Below are 18,623 nucleotides of genomic sequence, written 5' to 3'. Positions count from 1 at the left end.
CTCCTTCTTTTCCTTGTTCTTCTCCGACAGGGTCTCTGTATGCATTCTTTGTTTTGAGACAGGGTCTCTGTATGAATTCTTTGTTTTGAGACAGGGTCTCACTAGGTAGTCCTAGCTAGCCTGGGACTCACAGAGATGTGGCTGCCTCCACTTCCTAGCACTGGGATTTAAAGATGTGTACCTTGGTTCTTTTTTTTTTTTTTCTTTTTGAAGATTTATTTTATGTGCACGTGTGTGCGCTTGCTCGTGTGTCTGTGCACTGTGTGCATGCAGGTGCTCTTGGAGGCCGGAAGAGGGCACCGGGTCCCCAGAATCGAAGTTACTGAACACAGGCAGGTCCTCTGCAAGAGCAGTGGAAGATCATAATCGCTGAGTGTCAGTGTGGCCTGGCTTTCTCATTCTCGTCCGCAATAACTGCCAGCCCTGTTCCACGTCCAGTGTCACACAGGACAGGAAGACTGGAGATGACTGCTTGAAAATGTCCATTAACAAAGGTGTGCATGCCCAGCTACGCATGGGCCAGTCTTCTTGGGAAGGGCTGCAAGCTAACACTGCAGCACCCCAGTGACATTGGAGCACTCCAGTGACGCTGGAGCACCCTGGGTGACACTGGAGCACCCTGTGATGCTGAAGCACCCTGGTGATGCTGGAGCATCCCTAGTGGCACTGGAGCACCCCAGTGATGCTGGAGCACCCTGGGTAATACTGAGCACCCCTTATGACACTGGAGCGTCCTGGGTAACACTGGAGCACCCCAGTTGCTCCGCTGAGAATCTGTGGGAGAGCCCCTCCTCCCTTTCACACTTCACACTGGTTGGTGACTTTTTGACATGAACCTACTCTGTGTCAGATTCTAGAATTCTAAGTGTTGGTGCTCTGGACACAGCCCAGCTGCCAAGGTCCTACCTCTCCACATCCCTGCAACTGTGGTTGTCCCTGAAGCCTCTGCTGGTTCCTCTCCCCTCAAGTCCCAAGGTCTGTAGCCCATCCAGCTCATCAAAGTGGGAAGGCGAGGCTGGGGAGACTGTGACCATAAACACAGTGACCGGCAGCTTCTTTGGATAAATTCACCTGCTCCTTCATCATTCCAATATGGTCTCTGTGAGGTCCTGGGGGCTAGAATCCCAGCTGTCCCTGGATCTGCCTGCTGATCATACATACTGCATTCCCTTCCTGCAGTTTCCATGACACCCACTGCTTATCAGGGTGTGGTGGTTTGGATTAATTGTCTCTCATAAGCTCTCAGGGAGTGACACTATTAGGAGGTGTGGCTTTGTTGGAGGAAGTGTGTCACCGTGGGGGTGGGCTTTGAGGTCTTCTTTGTTCAAGCTTCGCTCAGTGTGACACTGAGATCACTTCCTGTTGCCTGCAAGATGTAGGACTCTCAGCTACTTCTCCAGCACTGTGTCTGCCTGCACACTGCTATGTATCACTATGATGATAACACACTGAAGCCCTGAAGTGTAAGTGAGCCACCCAATTAAATGTTTCCTTTATAAGAGTTGCCGTGGTCACGGTGTCTCTTCACAGCAACAAAAACCCTAAGACACAGGGCAAACTTCCCTCCCTCCCCATCCCTATCCCTCATCTGTGTTTCAGAACACAACCTAAGACAGGCTCTGGTTTTCTAGAATGTTCTAGAATAAGGCCCTAGAATATTAGTCTTGAATCTGAATTCTTCATGTTTATTTATGGTCTACACCCACAAGACTGGCAGAGCTGTTACCTGCTCCTGCCTGCCTCACTTTCTCCAGCCCAGACTTTCTTCCATCCCTGCTTCCTGTCTTCCCAGGAGCCAACACTGTGTGTGCTGGGCCTGTTCTCCATGGAGAACATGTCTTCGTTCAGAAGAGGTGCCCAGTAGCTGCACCTCCTTATTCCACTAAGGAAAGAGATGCCTAAGAGGAAGCCCCAGGCCGTGTGTGTGTGTGTGTGTGTGTGTGTGTGTGTGTGTGTGTATGTGTGTACTTGATTTCCACCACCCTCTCCTAACTTCCTAGGTGGCTCAGGCAAGTTTCTCTCCCTTGAGTGCCTCAGTTTCCTGATGGTTGGAAGCAGAGAGGTTATAGGCTCTTGATCATCATCAAGATGGTTCAACTACAACCAGACTACACACCCCACCGTCCCTAAGCTGGGGAGGGGCGGCCAGTGTGGACAGCTCACTCACCTGTCCTTCTCCTGAAGCAGCAGCCTTTCGAGATGCAAGTGCAGCTTCTGGCCTGCTGGAGCCTCGATGGTCCACACGCAGAGCTGGCTGCCATTGGCGTTGCCAGGGTAACTGGGGGAGAGAACTCGGCCGATGGTGGCATTGTGCACAGCTCCTCCACATGGGGCTGCGTGCGAAAAGTGAGGGGTGAGGTGGTGAGGGAGGAGCAGAGAGGAAGCAGTGGGCTGGGGCTCCCCTCACTGCACTCAAGTCCTTAGCTAAGGTGGATCTGGGAACCCAGGGAGGGGGTCTGCTGTCCCGCCAACACCTCACCCCATGCCTGGAGCCACCAACATCTGTGTGCCTCAATGTAAAGACTGAGCGTAGACATTCATTAAAAAATTCCACGTTCATTCATTCATTCATTCATTCATTCTTTCTTTCTTTCTTTCACTTATTCATTCATTCACCTCCATGTGTGCATATGTTACAATGCCCCTGTGGAAGTCAGAGGACAACCCACAGGAGTCAACTCTTTCCTTCCACCACGTGGGTCCTGGGGATTGAACGCGGGTCTTTAGGAAAGGCAGCAAGTGCATTAACTCACTGAACCTCCTCGCTGGCCTGATGCCTAGACTTTCGGTTATGAAATGGCTCGCAGAGGCAGATGGGAGCAGTTCGCAGAAGGAGAAGCATGTATTTAGGACTTAGTGTGCAGACACTCCAGCACAGTAAGGATGGAAGAATCTCCATCTGTGTTCTTCTTTTACCCACCCAATGGCAGGCTGGAAGATATCAATAAGACCAGAGCATTCTGGGCAATGGGCAGGGTCTTACTTATTCACGGTGGGGAACTCACTGGATGGATTGTGACCATTTCCTGAAGGGCAATTCAGCAAAAACTCCTTTAAAACTATGTCGGAATACCCTGGCCCAGAAACAAGCCCTGAGAGTATATCCTATGGGACGCTTTGGATTTGATCTGACTTGTGAATGAGGCTGCCCAGCTTCGCCTTCATCCTCGAATCCAAAGCCAGAATGGGAGTGAATCTCCCAGCACACACCGGGCTTCCACAGACCATCAAACACTGCATCTCAGAGTCGGTTTAGGAATCCCAGAGCTTGAAGCAGCAGCATGCTAGCCAATGGCCTGCCTGGTCTATTCCTGTGAGCGAGCTGCGGGGGTAGGTTTGAGACCATTGGATATAAAAGTGATTTGTTCCTGTCTTCTGTACATTTGTGTTTCTGGAATTTTCTTTTAACCGGAGCCATATAACATTTTTATGTTAAAATAATATGGCGAGGTGACATTGCAAAGTGATTTGTGACCCACAGGAGCTGCACAGCTATCAGACCACAGAGGAGAGGAGGTGCCAGGACTCGCTCTCAGGGGTCGCGGTGTGGGTCTGTTTTAATGTGGTGTTTGGGATAGCTGGTCCAAAGCCTCTCAATACAGGGTGAGCCCTGTCCTTGAGGAGGATTGAGGACCTGTAGGCATCCTTCTTGTCCAAGCACAAGTGCCCAGTTCCCCTTCCAGGGTCAGAGCAGCAGAACACACAAGGACAGGGCCGCCATCCCGAGCCAGATCAGACAGGCTGTGTTATGGAGCTGCCACTTCCTTTGAGGACAAACACGGCTCCTGGCTCCTCCTCATGTCCTGGGAGTTCCTACTCAGGTGTCCCTTTTCCCCAACTCCTGCCATAGAGCAGCGGTTCTCAACCTAGGGGTCTAGCTCCTTCGGGGGGGGGGTCACATTTCTGATAACCTGCATATCAGATATTTACATTATGATTTATAACAGCAGCAAAATTTACAGTTGTGGCGTAGTAATGGACATAATTGTGCAGTTGGGGGTCGCCACAACATGAGCAACTGCACTAAAGGGTCGCAGCATCAGGAAGGTTGAGAATCACTGCACTCTAGGGTGCTGCCTCCCACCTCCCCTTGGTGGACACTGGTGGTACCTGAGCAGACAGGCTCCTGGCTGCTCCAGTGGGGTTTGGAGGCATTGATGCAGGTCAGAGTTTTAGCTCCCTGCAGCTCGTAGCCCAGGTGGCAGTGGAAGTGGGCCACCCCACCCGAGTGCAGATCCATCACGGTGACATCTCCAGCTTCAGGCCGGCGGGGGAAGCTGCAGCTCAGCATGAAAGCTGGGGAGAAACGCAAGCGCGTCAGCTGCGGGCAGGGAACCAGTGCAACCCACATCCTGGCAGCAGCCTTGTGCTGAGGACAGAGGGGAACTAAGTTGGGGAAGGATGGGTGCTGGAGTCGCCAGCTTTGTGGTTTCCCTGCCTTATTTTTTGAGGTGAGGTCTCTCACTGGCTCGGAGCTTGCTGATTTGCCTAAGCTGGCTGGCCAGCAAGTCCTAGGAATCCTCCTGTCTCCACCTCCCACCACTGGGGTTACAGGCGTGCCCCGCTTTGCCTTTTACGTGGGTTCTGGAGAGGAAGCGTAGTCCTCATGCTTGCAAGGCAGGCTCTTTCTTTACCTGAGCCCTCTCTCCTGTTCCACAATGATGTATGTCTCATTCTTGGCTTTAAAACCCATTGCTCTCGGACAGGGAAGAGGGGGTCTGTTGGTTTAATCAGAGTGACAGTGGGGTCCCTGGCACAAAAAAAGCCCAAGAGTGTGGCTGGGGTGTTGGAGGAAACTGAGGCCAGTTTCTCCACCTCGCTGGCCTCAGCAGACCCTACCCTGGTAGTGCAACTGGAAGGTCCCGAGGCCGTCATCCTGGAAGGTCCGGAAGTACACAGAGATGGCGTTGGTGGGGCTACGGATCACCTGGCCCTCCACCAGGAGAGTCTGGTTGGCTAGGACGGTCAGGGTGGGGCCGTCCACTCCACGGATGGAGAGCAGTTCCCCCTCAGACAGGTTCACACTCTTCACCTGGAATATACGGGGTAGACAGAGAGAGCTGGGGCAGCAGGGGTGCAGCGTGGAGAGGGTGGGGGGAGGCCCCTGTGCAGACAGCTGCACTGGGTACTGAGTGGCTGCGTGGACTGAACACACTCTCTCCTGTCTGTGTGAACTGGTGAGCGAGGGGGTACTCTCGTTTCTCGGTTTCTCTTAGGCTTCTCTCTCCTCCACTGTGTCTGCACCCCAGGCTGTTCACCTCTGCTCTCTGTGTCGTAGGGGGTGGGATGGGAGGTATTGTGGCCCCAGGTGCACACATGCACATATGTGTTGTATATGGTGCCTGCTTGTGTTTAATAAGCAGGGTGTTAAGGGACTTTCTTTCTGGGTGACATATCCGATGCTTTGCCAACACGTCCTCAGGCTTCCGTTGGACATGCCCTTGTGGGAAGTCCTACTCTGTAGACCCTGATTTGAGGAAAGGAGGTGTGGCAGTCAGGCCAATCAAGACTAGGCTACCTGCAACTCCACTCCATAGCCGGTGTAGACTGTCACATTGTATGTGCACTCCAGGAAGCTACCGAAAGGCTGAGGTGGGAAATCATTTGAGTCGATGTATCCCTCGGGGTCAGAGAAGCTCACACTGCAGAGAGCTGTGGAGAAACAGACGCTGCCATCAGAACCAGGGGGCTGCGGCTGGCCCAGGAGCTCAGGGATGGGATGTGGGTGGAAGCCAACCTCTAGGGGTCTGCGCTGTATCGTATGTCCACCAGACTCCCTACACCCCTGGAGTCAACACAAAAACAAAGCCAGCCACAAGTTCTTACCTCTACGAAATCCTCAGTCAAAGAGAGAGTTCCTGTTTCCTCATGTCTTATTTACCTTCCTGTGTCCTGCCATATCACTTCCTGGGATTAAAGGCGTGTGTGCTTCCCAAGCAAAGACGTGAGATTTCAAGTGCTGGGATTAAAGGCTCTTTCCCAGTGTGGCCTTGAGCTCACAGAGATCCAGACGGATCTCTGACTCCTGAGTGATAGGATTAAGGATGTGTGCCACCACTGTCTGGCCTGTATGTCTAATCTAGTGGCTGGCTCTGTCCTTTGATCCCCAGAGAAGTTTATTAGGGTACATAATATATCACCACAGAGAAGGGTGTCCATGGAGGTGTAGGGGGCGCCAAGATCAGAACCCTGCAGCTGTAAACTTGAGTGACGATTGCTGTCTTGTTTTCATTGAACCCTTGCTGACTCTGCCCTCTCCTGACCGAAGTTCCAAACCATTAGGGGCAGCCCCATTCAGCCTTAGACAGAATGGCATTCCACTTCCATGTTTGTTTTTTTTTTAAATAACAATTTATTAAGAGTTATTCATTTTATGTATACAGTGCTCTGTCTGCATGTGTACCTGCAGGCCAGAAGAGGCATCAGATCCCATTATAGGTGGCTGTGAGCCATCATGTGGTTGCTGGGAATTGAACTCAGGACCTTTAGAAGAGTTGCCAATGCTCTTAACCACTAAGCCATCTCTCCAGCCCATTCTACACCCATCTTAAAGACAGGCAGGCCAAAGCACAGGGAGCGCCCTGTCTGGGCCGAGCTCACACGCACAACACACATTCAGACCCAGCCAACAGTCTTAGTTGTTAGAAGCAGAGCAGCCTCACCCCCCTAATTGTCAGTGCTGGTGACAATGTCCTAAAAGGACTTTGGCTGGGAAAAGAGAAGGATTATTCACTGGTAAACAGAGGCCTGAAGGTGTCTTTCTATTTACCAGGGGCGTCCCACAATCTGTCCCAAAGGTCAACTACTTCTGGCAAGGGCAAAAGGTCCTGGTCAATCTGAACAGCCTACAACCGCTCAAAGACCCCGCCCTGTCATGCAAAATCCGGTTGCTTGGCAGTTTGTTCCTCAATAAACCTTTCTTTCTCCCCAGTGGGCAGCTACGTTGACGCATGCTGGACAGTGTGGCCCCTCTCCGTAGGAAAGGATTCAAACACTGAGAGGCACTGAGCACAAGCTGGGTGAGCAGCGGTCCATCCACACCATGGAGGGTGCTCCCTGGCTCCCTGGCCTATCAGTTTCCACCTAAGCTCCAGCGCCTCCTATAGGAAGATGTAGGAAGTGAACATTCTCCTCCCTTATGCTCTCAATCATCCCGACAACCCCACCCGCCCCACCAAGATGACAGATGTCTGTCTGTGTGAATAGCTCTTGTATGGTTGAGGAAATAAGGTGAGGAGAAAGTCTGGGGTTCACAGGACTGATACAACTAAAGTTTCTGAAATCTCTGTTATCTATGGTCGACTGACTGTACAGGGGAGCCCAAAGATAGGAAGGGCCAGAGATAGGACAGCCTGGAGAAGTCAGCGCACTGCGGGTGAGGGCGTGGCTCTGTAGTGCGTGGCTCCGTAGTATGTGCCTGACCCTGAGTTTTGTTCCTCGGGGGCGCAAGCGCACGCATACACACACACACACACACACACACACACACACAGAGAGAGAGAGAGAGAGAGAGAGAGAGAGAGAGAGAGAGAGAGAGAAACAAACACACACACTCTCTCTGCCAAAACAAAGTGAAAAAATGCTGGAGTGGCTCAGTGCCAGCCTGCCCTCCCTCCAGGGGCAAGGCCCCGGTGCCACGCCCACTGTGGAAAATCCAGAAATGAACTACAGCAGGGGTAGGTAGCTAGTGTGGCACACCTGGGGCCTGCTCCGTGGTGATGATGGTCGTGGTGATGATGGTGGACGTGGTAGTCTCCTGGCTCTCCTCCGAAGCGGACCCAGTTAGCTCGTTGTCACCCTTGTCCAGTGGGCTCCCGGGGCTGCTGTCGTCAGGGGCCTGTGCAGGCTCCGGGCTGTTCGGGAGCATGGTCACCAGCGTGGTAAAGGGTATGATTTGCAGTGGTGCGGGTGCTGTGGGCTCTTCAGGATCCCCGGGCACTTGTGGCTTTGAGGTGGCCGAAGCAGGGGACCCTAGTCTCTGCAGAGTTGTCGGGGTGGCCTGGGGCCTCAGCTGCCTCCGGGCTGAGTTGAGCTGCTTCAGGGATGGTAGGCCCTTCCGGAGGGCTGGGGCGAGCTGGATGCTGGCCTCGTCAGGGAGTGCAGGGGGCAAGGACCCTTCCAGCGTTTCCAGTGTTTCCTGGGAGGGCAGGGGACCGGGGGCTGCGGACGTCACTCCTTCTTCCAGGTTGCTCTCCAGCGAGGCGGAGGGCAGGAGGTAGTCTGTGGAAGGGTGTGTGTCTCCCTCTGGACCACTGTCTGGGGAGAAAATATAGCCATTAGCTTGGACCTGCCTCCCCTCCTGACACCTGTGAAGGTGGCCTCTAAAGGTGACAACCCTCTTCCCTTCCCTTCCTTCCTCTTCTCACTTCCTTCTTTTCTTTCCTGAAGAGTTGGGGCTCATCATGCTGGAACCCACTAAGGGTTAAGACTAGAGAAGCTGAGGACAACAGCCTCATGGTGGTAGCGGGTGTAGGTCCCTCATGGGGGCAGCAGGGGCTCTGCGTGTGGACCAGGAACTGCCCAGGACATGGCGGGAGCCGCGGTTATTTGCCGATTGGTTCAGAGGCAGATTCATGAGGGGTGTGTGAATACAGGTGGAAGCCTGGTGCTGGGGATGAGGTTTGCCACAGAGCAAGGAGCGTGGAGGAGAAGGAATAGGGCAGAGCTGGGAAGGAGCGTTGGCATGTGGGGCCTGTGGACCTTGCTCTTCTGACTTATTTCTATCTTGAAATTAAAACGTGGTCCTTGAATGACAGTGGAGTTATGTCCTACTATGCTGATTGTGAGCCGAAGGCACACAGAGCACGCTCAACCCGCTCAGCTTCACAGCTTAGTGACCATGCACCCCGGAGTGAGTGCCCTTTGGTCACGTTGTTGACCCACATGTGACCAGTATTCAGCTGCCTGTGGCTCCCAGTGTCACTAGAGAAGACAGTGCCACCCATGGCCAGCCCAGGAAAAGATCTGAGTTCCATCAGAGGGTACGGGTGAAGGGGTACGGCTGAAGGAGGGGTTTGGCTGAAAGGGTATGGCTTTGGCCACATCGTTGGTTTTTTTTCTTCCAGTGGTTTAAAATTAGCACTTTATCTTTCTGTGGACAGAGGATTAAGATGTCCACACCATCTATAATGAACAAACAGCAGTACAGAGAAAGAAGACAGCAGGTTTGAATGTTCACGGGGAAAGCCTGGATTTCAGTCAGCCCCCTTAAGCATACAAACTTTAGAGCCGGACTGCCAAGTTTCTCTTTATTTTTCCTTGTAGAGACAGGGTCTCCCACAGCTCCTGTGGGCCTCAAACTTGCTATGGAGCTGAAGATGACCTAGGTCTCCTCTCTTCCTGCCTCCACTTCGGTAGGGGGGCTAGGATTCCAGGGGTGTGTCACTATGCCCAGTTTTAGGTGGTATTAAGGCTCAAACCCAGGGTCTCAGGCATGCTAGGTAAGTCCTCTACCCCACCGGGCCGCCTCCCCACCCCCAAACTTGTAAGTTTCCAATAATGACTTGGTCCTGTGTGACCTTGTGCATTGAGTCCCCAGCTCTCAGAAACTCGGCTTTGTTCCTTATCAAATAGTTACGGCAGATGTGCCAATTAAACGGAATGCCCATTCAACGTGCCTAGCACTAAACCCAGCAGAGAAGGAAAGCAGTAAGCCGAAGGAAAAGGAGAGGACATTAGAGATGCTGAAAAAAAAAAAAGAGACATGTTTCCTGCAGAAGTGAAATAAAGTACACCCGCCTGTTGGGTTATTTTCCCCACTGCTGTGGCCAAACACCCACCAAGAAGTTAGGGATACGCGGCTTGTTAGGGCTCACTGTGGAGGGTTCTGTCTACCACGGCAAAGAGGCATGGCGGTGTAGCTGACTGAGGATTGGAGTTCTTGAGACCTGCTGGTTCACACCTTGGCAGAGGGGAGGGTGTGAGGGTGGGGAGGGAAAAGAGAGAGAGATGCTGCCCTCAGCTGGCTTCCTCCTTCCCTGCTTCATATTCAGTTCAGGGACCCCCGTCATCCAATCCTGCTGCCCATATTCTGATGATTCTCTCCTCAGCTCATTCTCTTTGGAAATGTTCATGGCATCCGTCTCAGTTAGGGTTATTATTGCTGCGATATGATTGCATTTACACCATGACCAAAGCAGCTTGGGAGAGAAAGGGTTTATTTGGCTTCCAGATCATAGTCCATCATCAAAGGAAGTCAGGACAGGAACTCAAGCAGGACAGGAACCTGGAGGCAGGAGCTGATACAGAGGCCATGGAGGGGTGCTGCTCACTGGCTTGTCCCCATGGCTTGCTCAGCCTGCTTTCTTATAGAACCCAGGACCACCAGCCCAGGGATGGCACCGCCTACCATGGGCTGGGCCCTCCTCCAGCAACACTAAGAAAATGCCCTCCAGCTGGATCTTATGGAAGCATTTCCTCAATTGAGGTTCCCTCCTTTCAGATGACTCTATCTTATGTCAAGTTGGCCTAAAACTAGCCAAGCCAGCACATCTTAAATTGGAAAACCCTAAGCTGAGTTTTCATGAAGAAACACACAGTTTCTTCAATGAAGGGCTGGCCCAGCAGCTGCCCAGCAGAGCTGGAGAAATCCATTTCATTTCATCCCTAGATGCTCCCAGCTGCAGCTTCCTCCCTCAGAGCCCCTGTCCGCTCAGCTCTCTCTCTCTCTCTCTCTCTCTCTCTCTCTCTCTCTCTCTCTCTCTCTCTGCTGCTCACTGGAGCTGTCATCCCTCGGCAAACGGATGGATGTGCAGGGCTCCGAGGAAAAGGTCTGTGTCTCAGCCAGCACTTACCAGGTGCCAGCTGCTGCTGTCTCTCCTCATGGAAATCATAGCATCTCCCTCTGTGGGAAGCCAGAGCGGCATGAACAACCCCAACAGAGATCTTGAGAGATTCCCTCCTGTGGACAGAGGTCCTTGGTTTGACTCTTGACCCTTGTCCATTTCCTGCAGACAGACACCGACTGAGCCACAGCCTCTGGCCTGTCAGGTGCTGCCGTCCAAATTGGTTTGTGCAGCAGCTGGAATGTCTGGTTTACTTTCATGGAGCCGGTGCACGGGAGTGATCTTGGTGGATCCCAACAGTTACAGCTGGCTGCAACTCATACACCTGTTGGGCGATGCTGACCATCAGCCAGCATTCCCCCAAGGATGTCGGGGACTGGGAATCCAGGAGGAGGGGGTGGGTATGGGTGGCAAGAGAATAGACCAAGGTCATCTAGGAGTCAAACATGGATTCCTGATCCAGCGCTGAGACTTCAGAGATGTAGGTTCAAGGCCTGCCAGCTGCAGTGGCTCAGGGGGGAGCTGGCTCATTCACCTTTCTACAGCTCAGCTCCCTCTATAAAGAAAGATCCTCCGATCAGGGATGTGGGTTTGCTCAAAAAGCTGTGGTCCAGCACTCACCAGGGCTGTTATCTAGTGATTGATGGTGACTGTCTTAGTAGATGGGGGACTGAGAAAGAGGTCATGGGACTTATTTAGAGGAGGTTGACAGATCAGGGTACCCAGTCCAGCAGACCTAGCTGGCGTTGGATGTATAGCGTTTGGCTGTGGTCAAGATGGGGACCCTGAGCAGTGCTCCTTTGTGGGCCATGCTTTGTCTCTCTCTACAGGTCAGATGTGTAGCCAGGCAGGATGAAGTCAGGGATGCCAGCTCCTATACTGTGGGGGATGGAAGCAGCAAGTCCCAGACGGACTGTCGTGATGACTCTGCAGAGTCAGGCGATGTGACTGATGAATGGCCACATTGACTGATGAGCTGTTGGGTGCTGTTGAGCTAGCCCCTCATAAATATATCTTGTCTTTCTAATCATGGGGAGGATGGGAAGGGTGAGGAGGAGGAGGGGTGAGGGGGGGAGGAGGGGTGCAGGGAGCCCCGGTAAGTGTGGTTGGGTGGATGCGTGGTACCACAGCAGGGACAGGAGCAGTGTTTCACCCCTTGGCCATAGTGGCAGTGAGGGGCCTGGCCTTTACTCTGACCGATGTTGGACTGTGCTGGTGGCAGGGTGGGCATATGTGGTGTGCTGTTATCTCCAGTTCCCTCCCGCTTGGCATCCTTAGGCAGGAAATTATACTCCCGACCCTTAGAGGAACAGACAGAGGCCGGGGACACAAGGTGATTTTTAAGGCCATGCAGCAAAGCTAGGGTCAGTTCTAGGGTTACCTGTTCACCCTTTCTCCCCCCCTCCTTTGCCCCAAATCTATCACTCTGTCATTCAGTGTGACCACCACATGGCTTCAAATCCCAGGCAGGTCTCCTACCTCTATCTTCCTTAAGGAACTGGGGTGCTATATCATCTGGCATTCTGCCCCCCCCTTCAGGGTGGCCTTCTGGGAGTTCTCTCTCTTTTTAAGCCTTCCCCAAGATAATCCTACCCTCTTTCCAAACTCACACCTACCAAATCTGAGGCTACAGGAGTGCATCTTGGGAAGTGGAAAATTAAAAACAAAACAAAACCAAACCCTGCTGGTGATTAAAAAAATACAATCAACACATGTCACTTGTAGGTATTTATAGCTGTGGCTTTAATGGTCAATTTGAAACAACCTAGAAACCCCTGGACAAAGAGTCCCCATGAGGGATTGCCTACATTGGGCTAGCCTGTGGGCACGTGGGTGAGGAATTGTCTTCATTCACTTAACTGATGTGTGAATTCCCAGCAGTGCCCTTCCCTAGGCAGGAGGGCCTGAGCTGTGCCATAGAGAAGACAGCCCTGTGAGCACAAGCGAGTGAGCACTCATTGGCTGTGATGTCGTCATTGGCTGTGACGTCATTGCCACACCACATCCTGCGAGATGGACTGTGGAATCCTGACCCTAAACCAACCCTTTCTCCTCTGAGTTGCCTCCCCCCTCAAGGTATTGTAATCACAGCGGCAAGACAGGAGATTAGAAAAAAAACAGGCACAGTGTGGTAATTTGCAACAGTGCGCATTGATGAACCCAGAGCAGCCAGTGCTCCTGTCTTCTCACGCAGCTGGGGCGACCCCCAATTCCTGGTCCTCTTGCCTCCACTTCCCAAGTGCTGCTGCACCTGATATGTACAGTTCTAGGGATTGAACCCAGAGCTCTGTGCGTGCTAGTGGAGCATGTTACCGATGGAGCTGCATCCCTAGCCCAAACCCTGACCATTCCCACGTATTAGGAATCTTTGGATTCCCTCTCTTAAAAAAAAAAAAAAGATGCATTTGACGTATTTTATTCTCAATTATGTGCATACGTGTCTCTCTCTCTCTGTGTATGTGCATGTTAGTGCAATGCTGGAGGAAGCCAGAAGGGAGCACTGGATCCTCAGGAGCTGGAGTTACTGGCAGCTGTGAGCTACTCAATGTGGGTGCTGGGAACCAAACTCAGGTCCTCTGCAGTGAGCACTCTGGACACTGAGTGTCTCCAGGCCTTGGCCTCTCCTTTCAAGCTATTTTGAAGTATGTTCTAGGTTGTTTCAGGTTGCAGAGTCCCAACTGTGCCCCCAAACACCGTTGAGACCTCCACCCACATTTCTCTCTGTCCTCATCTCTACAGCTCACTTTTCTATTGCCATCTTGTAGGGGACCCAGAACACCACCATCACAGATGAGCAAGACCACGTGGAGTCTGCCTTCTGTGCTGGGCTAATCTTACTTTATGCTGCACACTCTAGTCCCACTCAGGCTCCTTTACATGTCAGAGTTCCTCTTTTGAGGTGGCATAGCACTCCACTGTGAACTCAGAGCATAATGGCTTCAACCTTCTGCCTGTTAGCAGCCATCTTCACTAGCCCAGTATCTCACTGACCATGTGACGTCTGTAGTCGGCACCAGCCTGCAGGTACCGCAGAGACACATTGCCTGCATTTCCTTTAAGCACTGCCCGGGATGAGGGGGTCCCAGACATAATGATAGATCTACCTTTATGTTTTGAGGAATCTCCAAACCCTCTCCATAATGGCCACACTGATCTGTGTTCCCGCAGCAGGGTGTGGGTGCTCCCTCTCCATGATGGCCACACTGATCTGTGTTCCCACAGCAGGGTGTGAGTGCTCCCTCTTCATACCCACGCCAGCATTTCTTGTTGTTATTAACCCATCTGTTTTGACAGCCCCTGTTCTGACTGGGTGGGTGACACCCTGGTGGAAGTCCCTGTGAATCAGGGAGGGTCAGAGAACTGCCCCTTTCTCTCTTGCCATGTAGTTCTCCTCGATTTCACCAAGCAGGTGGCATGGTGGGGCGGGGGCACTACAAGGTGCTCTGCCGAAACCTCCTTACCCTCAACAGGAGCAGAAGGAGATAGATGTTCATGTGAAGAAGGACTCCATGACTCCACCACCATCATACCCACCCTCTGGGGTCCTAGGATGCCAGGTACCATCTCCATGGCTAGAGCCCCACAGGAGGGGAGTCTGGCTGTCCTTCTCAACCTCTGTCGGTCCAAGGACCTTCTGATCTACAAAGGCCTCCCTCTCCTGTACTGAAGTGCTCTCCCCAGCACGCCAAGCAGATCTTGTTGGCTGGCTCCAAACTTCGGTGCCTGTAGCCCACCTTCCGTGTGGCCTGAGGTCTCAGCTCCAATGCCAGCTGGCTGAGCACTACGCAAAGCCGAGTCCCACTATACTCAGACTAAATTGGATCCCGGGCTTCAGAAACGCAGCGAGTTAATAACTCGCTCTAATGGGCTTTTCCCCAGGCCCCAGGGACCACTGAGTTAAATGCATTCCTCTATTTCAGAGCACTTAGAAATCTCAGTTACACTTGACAGATTCTTCCCTTATCATGTGCGCTCAGCACTCGGCCTGGGTGCTGTCAATCAACTCATCCATCCATCTGCCAGCCCTCCTGTGAAAGAGAGGCTGCAAACTTTCTCCTCTGGCCGACCCTCAGCACTGTGTGATATCGGCCCTGCTCTTAGGAGAAGATACATGTGGAAAACCTAACAGGACAGTCACACAGGAGTGTGAGCGTGTGTGTGTGTGTGTGTGTGTGTGTGTGTGTGTGTGTGTGCATGTGTGAGTGTGTGTGCATGTGTGCGTGTGCATGTGTGTGCCCGTGTGTGTGTGCGTGTGTGTGTGCGTGTGTGTGTGTATATGTGTGCATGAGTGTGTGTGCATGCATGCGTGTATGTGTGTGCATGAGTGTGTGCGTGCATGCGTGTGTGTTTATGTGTGTGCGTGTGTATATGTGTGTGTGTATGCGTGTATGCGTGTGTATGTGTGTACATGAGTGTGTGTGCGTGCATGCGTGAGTGTGTGCGTGTGTATATGTGTGCATGAGTGTGTGTATGCGTGTGTATATGTGTGCATGCATGCGTGTGTGTATGTGTGTGCATGAGTGTGTGTGCGTGCATGTGTATGTGTGTGTATATGTGTGCGTGAGTGTGTGTGTATGCGTATGTGTATATGTGTGCATGAGTGTGTGTGTATGCGTGTGCGTGCATGTGTGTGGTGTGTGTGTGTGTGTGTGTGTGTATGTGTGTGTGTGTGTGTGTGTGTGTGTGTGTGTGTGTGTGAGTATGTGTTGTTAATGAGACGCTCCCACTGTGGCTGCTCTCTCCAGGAACAAGCTGAGTGTCTGCCTTGCTTTGTCCCTCTGTCCCTCTGTCAGGAAAACAGTGCTCATCGGCCTGGGTCCTGTGAAGGCGGAAGTTGCTCCAACAGTGATAACAGCTCCCAGTAGAAGACACCAGCAGGGGTCGGCTGGCTTCACCAGGGAGGGGAGATGGGCCATGGTAGGAGCAGCAAGGCAAGCTGTGTAGGAGACACCATCATGTTTGGACTCCTGCAGTGCTGACATGCACCAGACACCCCATGAGCACCAAGGGAGTAAGGAGGAGGATTCAGACGTAACCAGGGGCTAAGGACGGTCCCCCGAGTCCATAAATTCTAGAATATTCTGAATGTGTCAGAGGCAGGGCAGGGTGTAAACATGGTATACAGGACCATGTCTCCATGCTCCATTCCAGCAAGTCAGTCTGCATCCTGGCCCTCAAGGCTTCTCCCAGGCCAGTTCTAGCTCCCTTCCACCACCCCCGGGCATTCGTTCCCTTTTTGATTATTGTACCAATGACACTCAGGAAGCAACGGAAGGAAGGGGTATTATTTCCCTCCTGGTTTAGAGTAAGGTCCTTCACTCTAGGAAGGCATGGCAGAGGGAGTGTGTGGCTGCCTGCTCATACCTCAGGGGACCAGGAAGCAGATGGAAGCAGATGCAGACTCTCAGCTCTGGTCTCCCTATTTCTGCTTTGTATTCAGCATTGGATACTGGGCCATGGGAGGGCGCTGCTCACATGCATGGTGACTCCCCTTCCCTCAGTTAACCCTCTCAGGAGGCTCCCTTGGAGAGGAGGTGTGCCTCACCAGCACCCCAGAGGTTTCTGATTTTTGTTAGCACAGTACTAATCGCACATAACGGGTTTCCTTATGTCATTGCAATTCATGTGTATAATGCATTTTGAGCATATTCACCCTGTTGATATAATGATCTTGCCCTCTGTGTCCTGACATAGATACCTCTTCTTAAGGAAAAACTCCCCCTTTCTCTCTCTCTCTGATTTCCTCTCACCCTCAAACCCCCACTCCTTCCTGGCTCTTCCTATCTTTCCCTTTATCCCTCATTATAATAAACCATTTCTCTCAGATGTAGCATCTGGGTTGTGAATGTCCACATGCCACTATGCCTGCATGGAGTGGGGTCGCCTACCAGCCTGCTGCCGCATCTGCCCAGCATGCCAGCATGGTTCCTTGTATGAGTGGGATACCCTAGCCTGGTCATCCCATTGTCCTCTCACATCTCCAATTCTGCTCACCCCCTTCCTATTTCCAGCCAGCCCCCGCTTCAACCTTCATGTTCCTTTTTTTTTTGGTTTTGGTGGTGACCCAATGTATTTCATAGGGTGACTTGAAGGAGCATGGGTAAAGGAAAGATAATTTTACAGGAGCGCGGTTGGGCTTCTCAGTGTCTACACCACTGAGGAGAATGTGTCTCCCACTCCTTAGGCATTTTTTTTTTTTTAACTCAAGCAGAGAATAACAATCACAAACCGGTTTGCTCAGGGACGAAATGAGTGGGTTCTCTTCCATTCTCTCTTTCTCTTTGGAGGAGAGCTGATTGCCAGCAAGGGGTAGGGGGTAATGGAAAGGTGGGTAGCTGGGATTCACTGTAGGGATGCAGGGAAAACCTGAGATCCCCTAGCCTTCCTTTTGTTTGTAGAGTTAGTGTGATCTCTATTGGACTGAGATGCATACAGGAAATGGACTGGTCAGCTGTGTTTCCAGCTGTGTCTGTGGGGGCCTGACTGAGAGGGGAGAGCTGCCAGAATGTGTGCCTATCCCATGGCTGGAGGAACCAAGGGAGAGGAGGGAGCCATGAGCACAGGTGCCCTTCCCGCTTCCTGATGGGCAAGCTCTCTTTTCTGCCACACCCCACCACAGTGCTCCCACCCACCACAGACAGACTCCTCTGAGTCTGAGCCAGTTGCATCTTGTCTTGAGTCTAACACAGCCAGTGCCGGGACAGGAAGACCCACTCTCCTTGGTCTGCCTACCTTCAGAGGAGACACGGGAAAATTCTCTCTGTGCAGAGACGGCCTGCACATCTGAAATGACCACTGGAGGCGAGCTTTCCCGATGGCATGCTCACTGGCAGAGTGCAGGAGATGCCTGAGGTAAATCAGTGAGGCCCCGGGGTCACATCCACCCTGCTTACAGGTGGTCTTGGATGAAGCCAGCTTTTCATCTTTACCTAGCTCAGAAGACCTTGGCTTTGCCGAAGGAGGCACATATAGCAAGCGCGTGGGACAGCTCATCACTGTCAGCAGCTGTGATAAGACCTGCCTTAGGCCTGGCTCTCATAATGCTTCCAACACAACCATGGTGCCTTTATGAGCCACACCCCTTCAGCTCACTGTCTGCTCAACTTCAGATCCAGAGAAGAAATTCCACAGAAGGTTCCAGAGACCTGTCTCTGTGTCCTTACTGACATGTGGCATCTCCGGGGATTCGGCAGTCTTAGGTCCCACCCATCAATGTATGTCTCTCCATCCTCTCTTAATCCAGTCAGCCCCTGACTTAAGAGGTTGGTGCCTATTACAACTTTCTGATGGCGTGTAATCTCCCAGTGTTCAGAGGGAGTTGCCCTTTGAACCTGTTGCTGTTTTCTGGCTGATCTCACATACTTACAGTGCAGCTAGCTCCTAGGAAGCCATACTGTCCTTAGAGCAGCCAGAGCTCCAGGTCAGGGACATTAAGAGCATTTGGATTTATAATGTCTGTGATTTATTTTCCCCATATTAAATGGAGGGGTATTGGCATCCCATCCCTGGCATAGGCTTCTTCTCCTCTAGGATTTAGTCCCCACCCTTAATTCTCAAGACCACCAGCGATATCAGTCATAGCATTGGGGGCCAGGCTCTCCTCCATGCAGGCTTCTTTCCTGTTTCCCACCCCCCCCCCCAGAACACCCTCTTAAGGACAGAGCTTCTCTAGAACCTATCCCGTGACCACGGACCTGACACCTAGGCGCCCTGATAAACATTTCTTCATGGGCATACTCCTTGTGTAGACAGTAAGACTTGATGCCTTAGACAAGGCCCACTTCTGTCTAAATGACATCCCGTGGATGAGCATCCTGTGTATCTGGAAACCCAAAATGC

At 52.2% G+C, this 18,623-nt stretch overlaps 1 protein-coding gene across 3 annotated transcripts in view; it reads right to left on the bottom strand.

Moving 5' to 3' along the window:
* Positions 1-18,623, bottom strand: part of Sez6l (seizure related 6 homolog like) — a 158,601-nt gene that overhangs the window by 44,984 nt on the left and 94,994 nt on the right. For all 3 annotated transcript variants that reach the window (XM_036172644.1, XM_036172645.1, XM_036172647.1), the window contains exons 2-6: positions 7,699-8,256; positions 5,519-5,652; positions 4,840-5,032; positions 4,111-4,296; positions 2,168-2,333 (exon numbers count right to left, since the gene is read on the bottom strand). In XM_036172644.1, the coding sequence (XP_036028537.1) occupies positions 2,168-2,333; positions 4,111-4,296; positions 4,840-5,032; positions 5,519-5,652; positions 7,699-8,256 (1,237 nt within the window). The remainder of the gene's footprint in view (positions 1-2,167; positions 2,334-4,110; positions 4,297-4,839; positions 5,033-5,518; positions 5,653-7,698; positions 8,257-18,623) is intronic.

This window comes from Onychomys torridus, chromosome 22 (genome assembly GCF_903995425.1).
Source record: "Onychomys torridus chromosome 22, mOncTor1.1, whole genome shotgun sequence".
Lineage (NCBI taxonomy): Eukaryota > Metazoa > Chordata > Mammalia > Rodentia > Cricetidae > Onychomys > Onychomys torridus.
The sequence above is the reverse complement of the archived record's forward strand: the minus strand, read 5'-3'. Positions and strand labels throughout refer to the sequence as shown.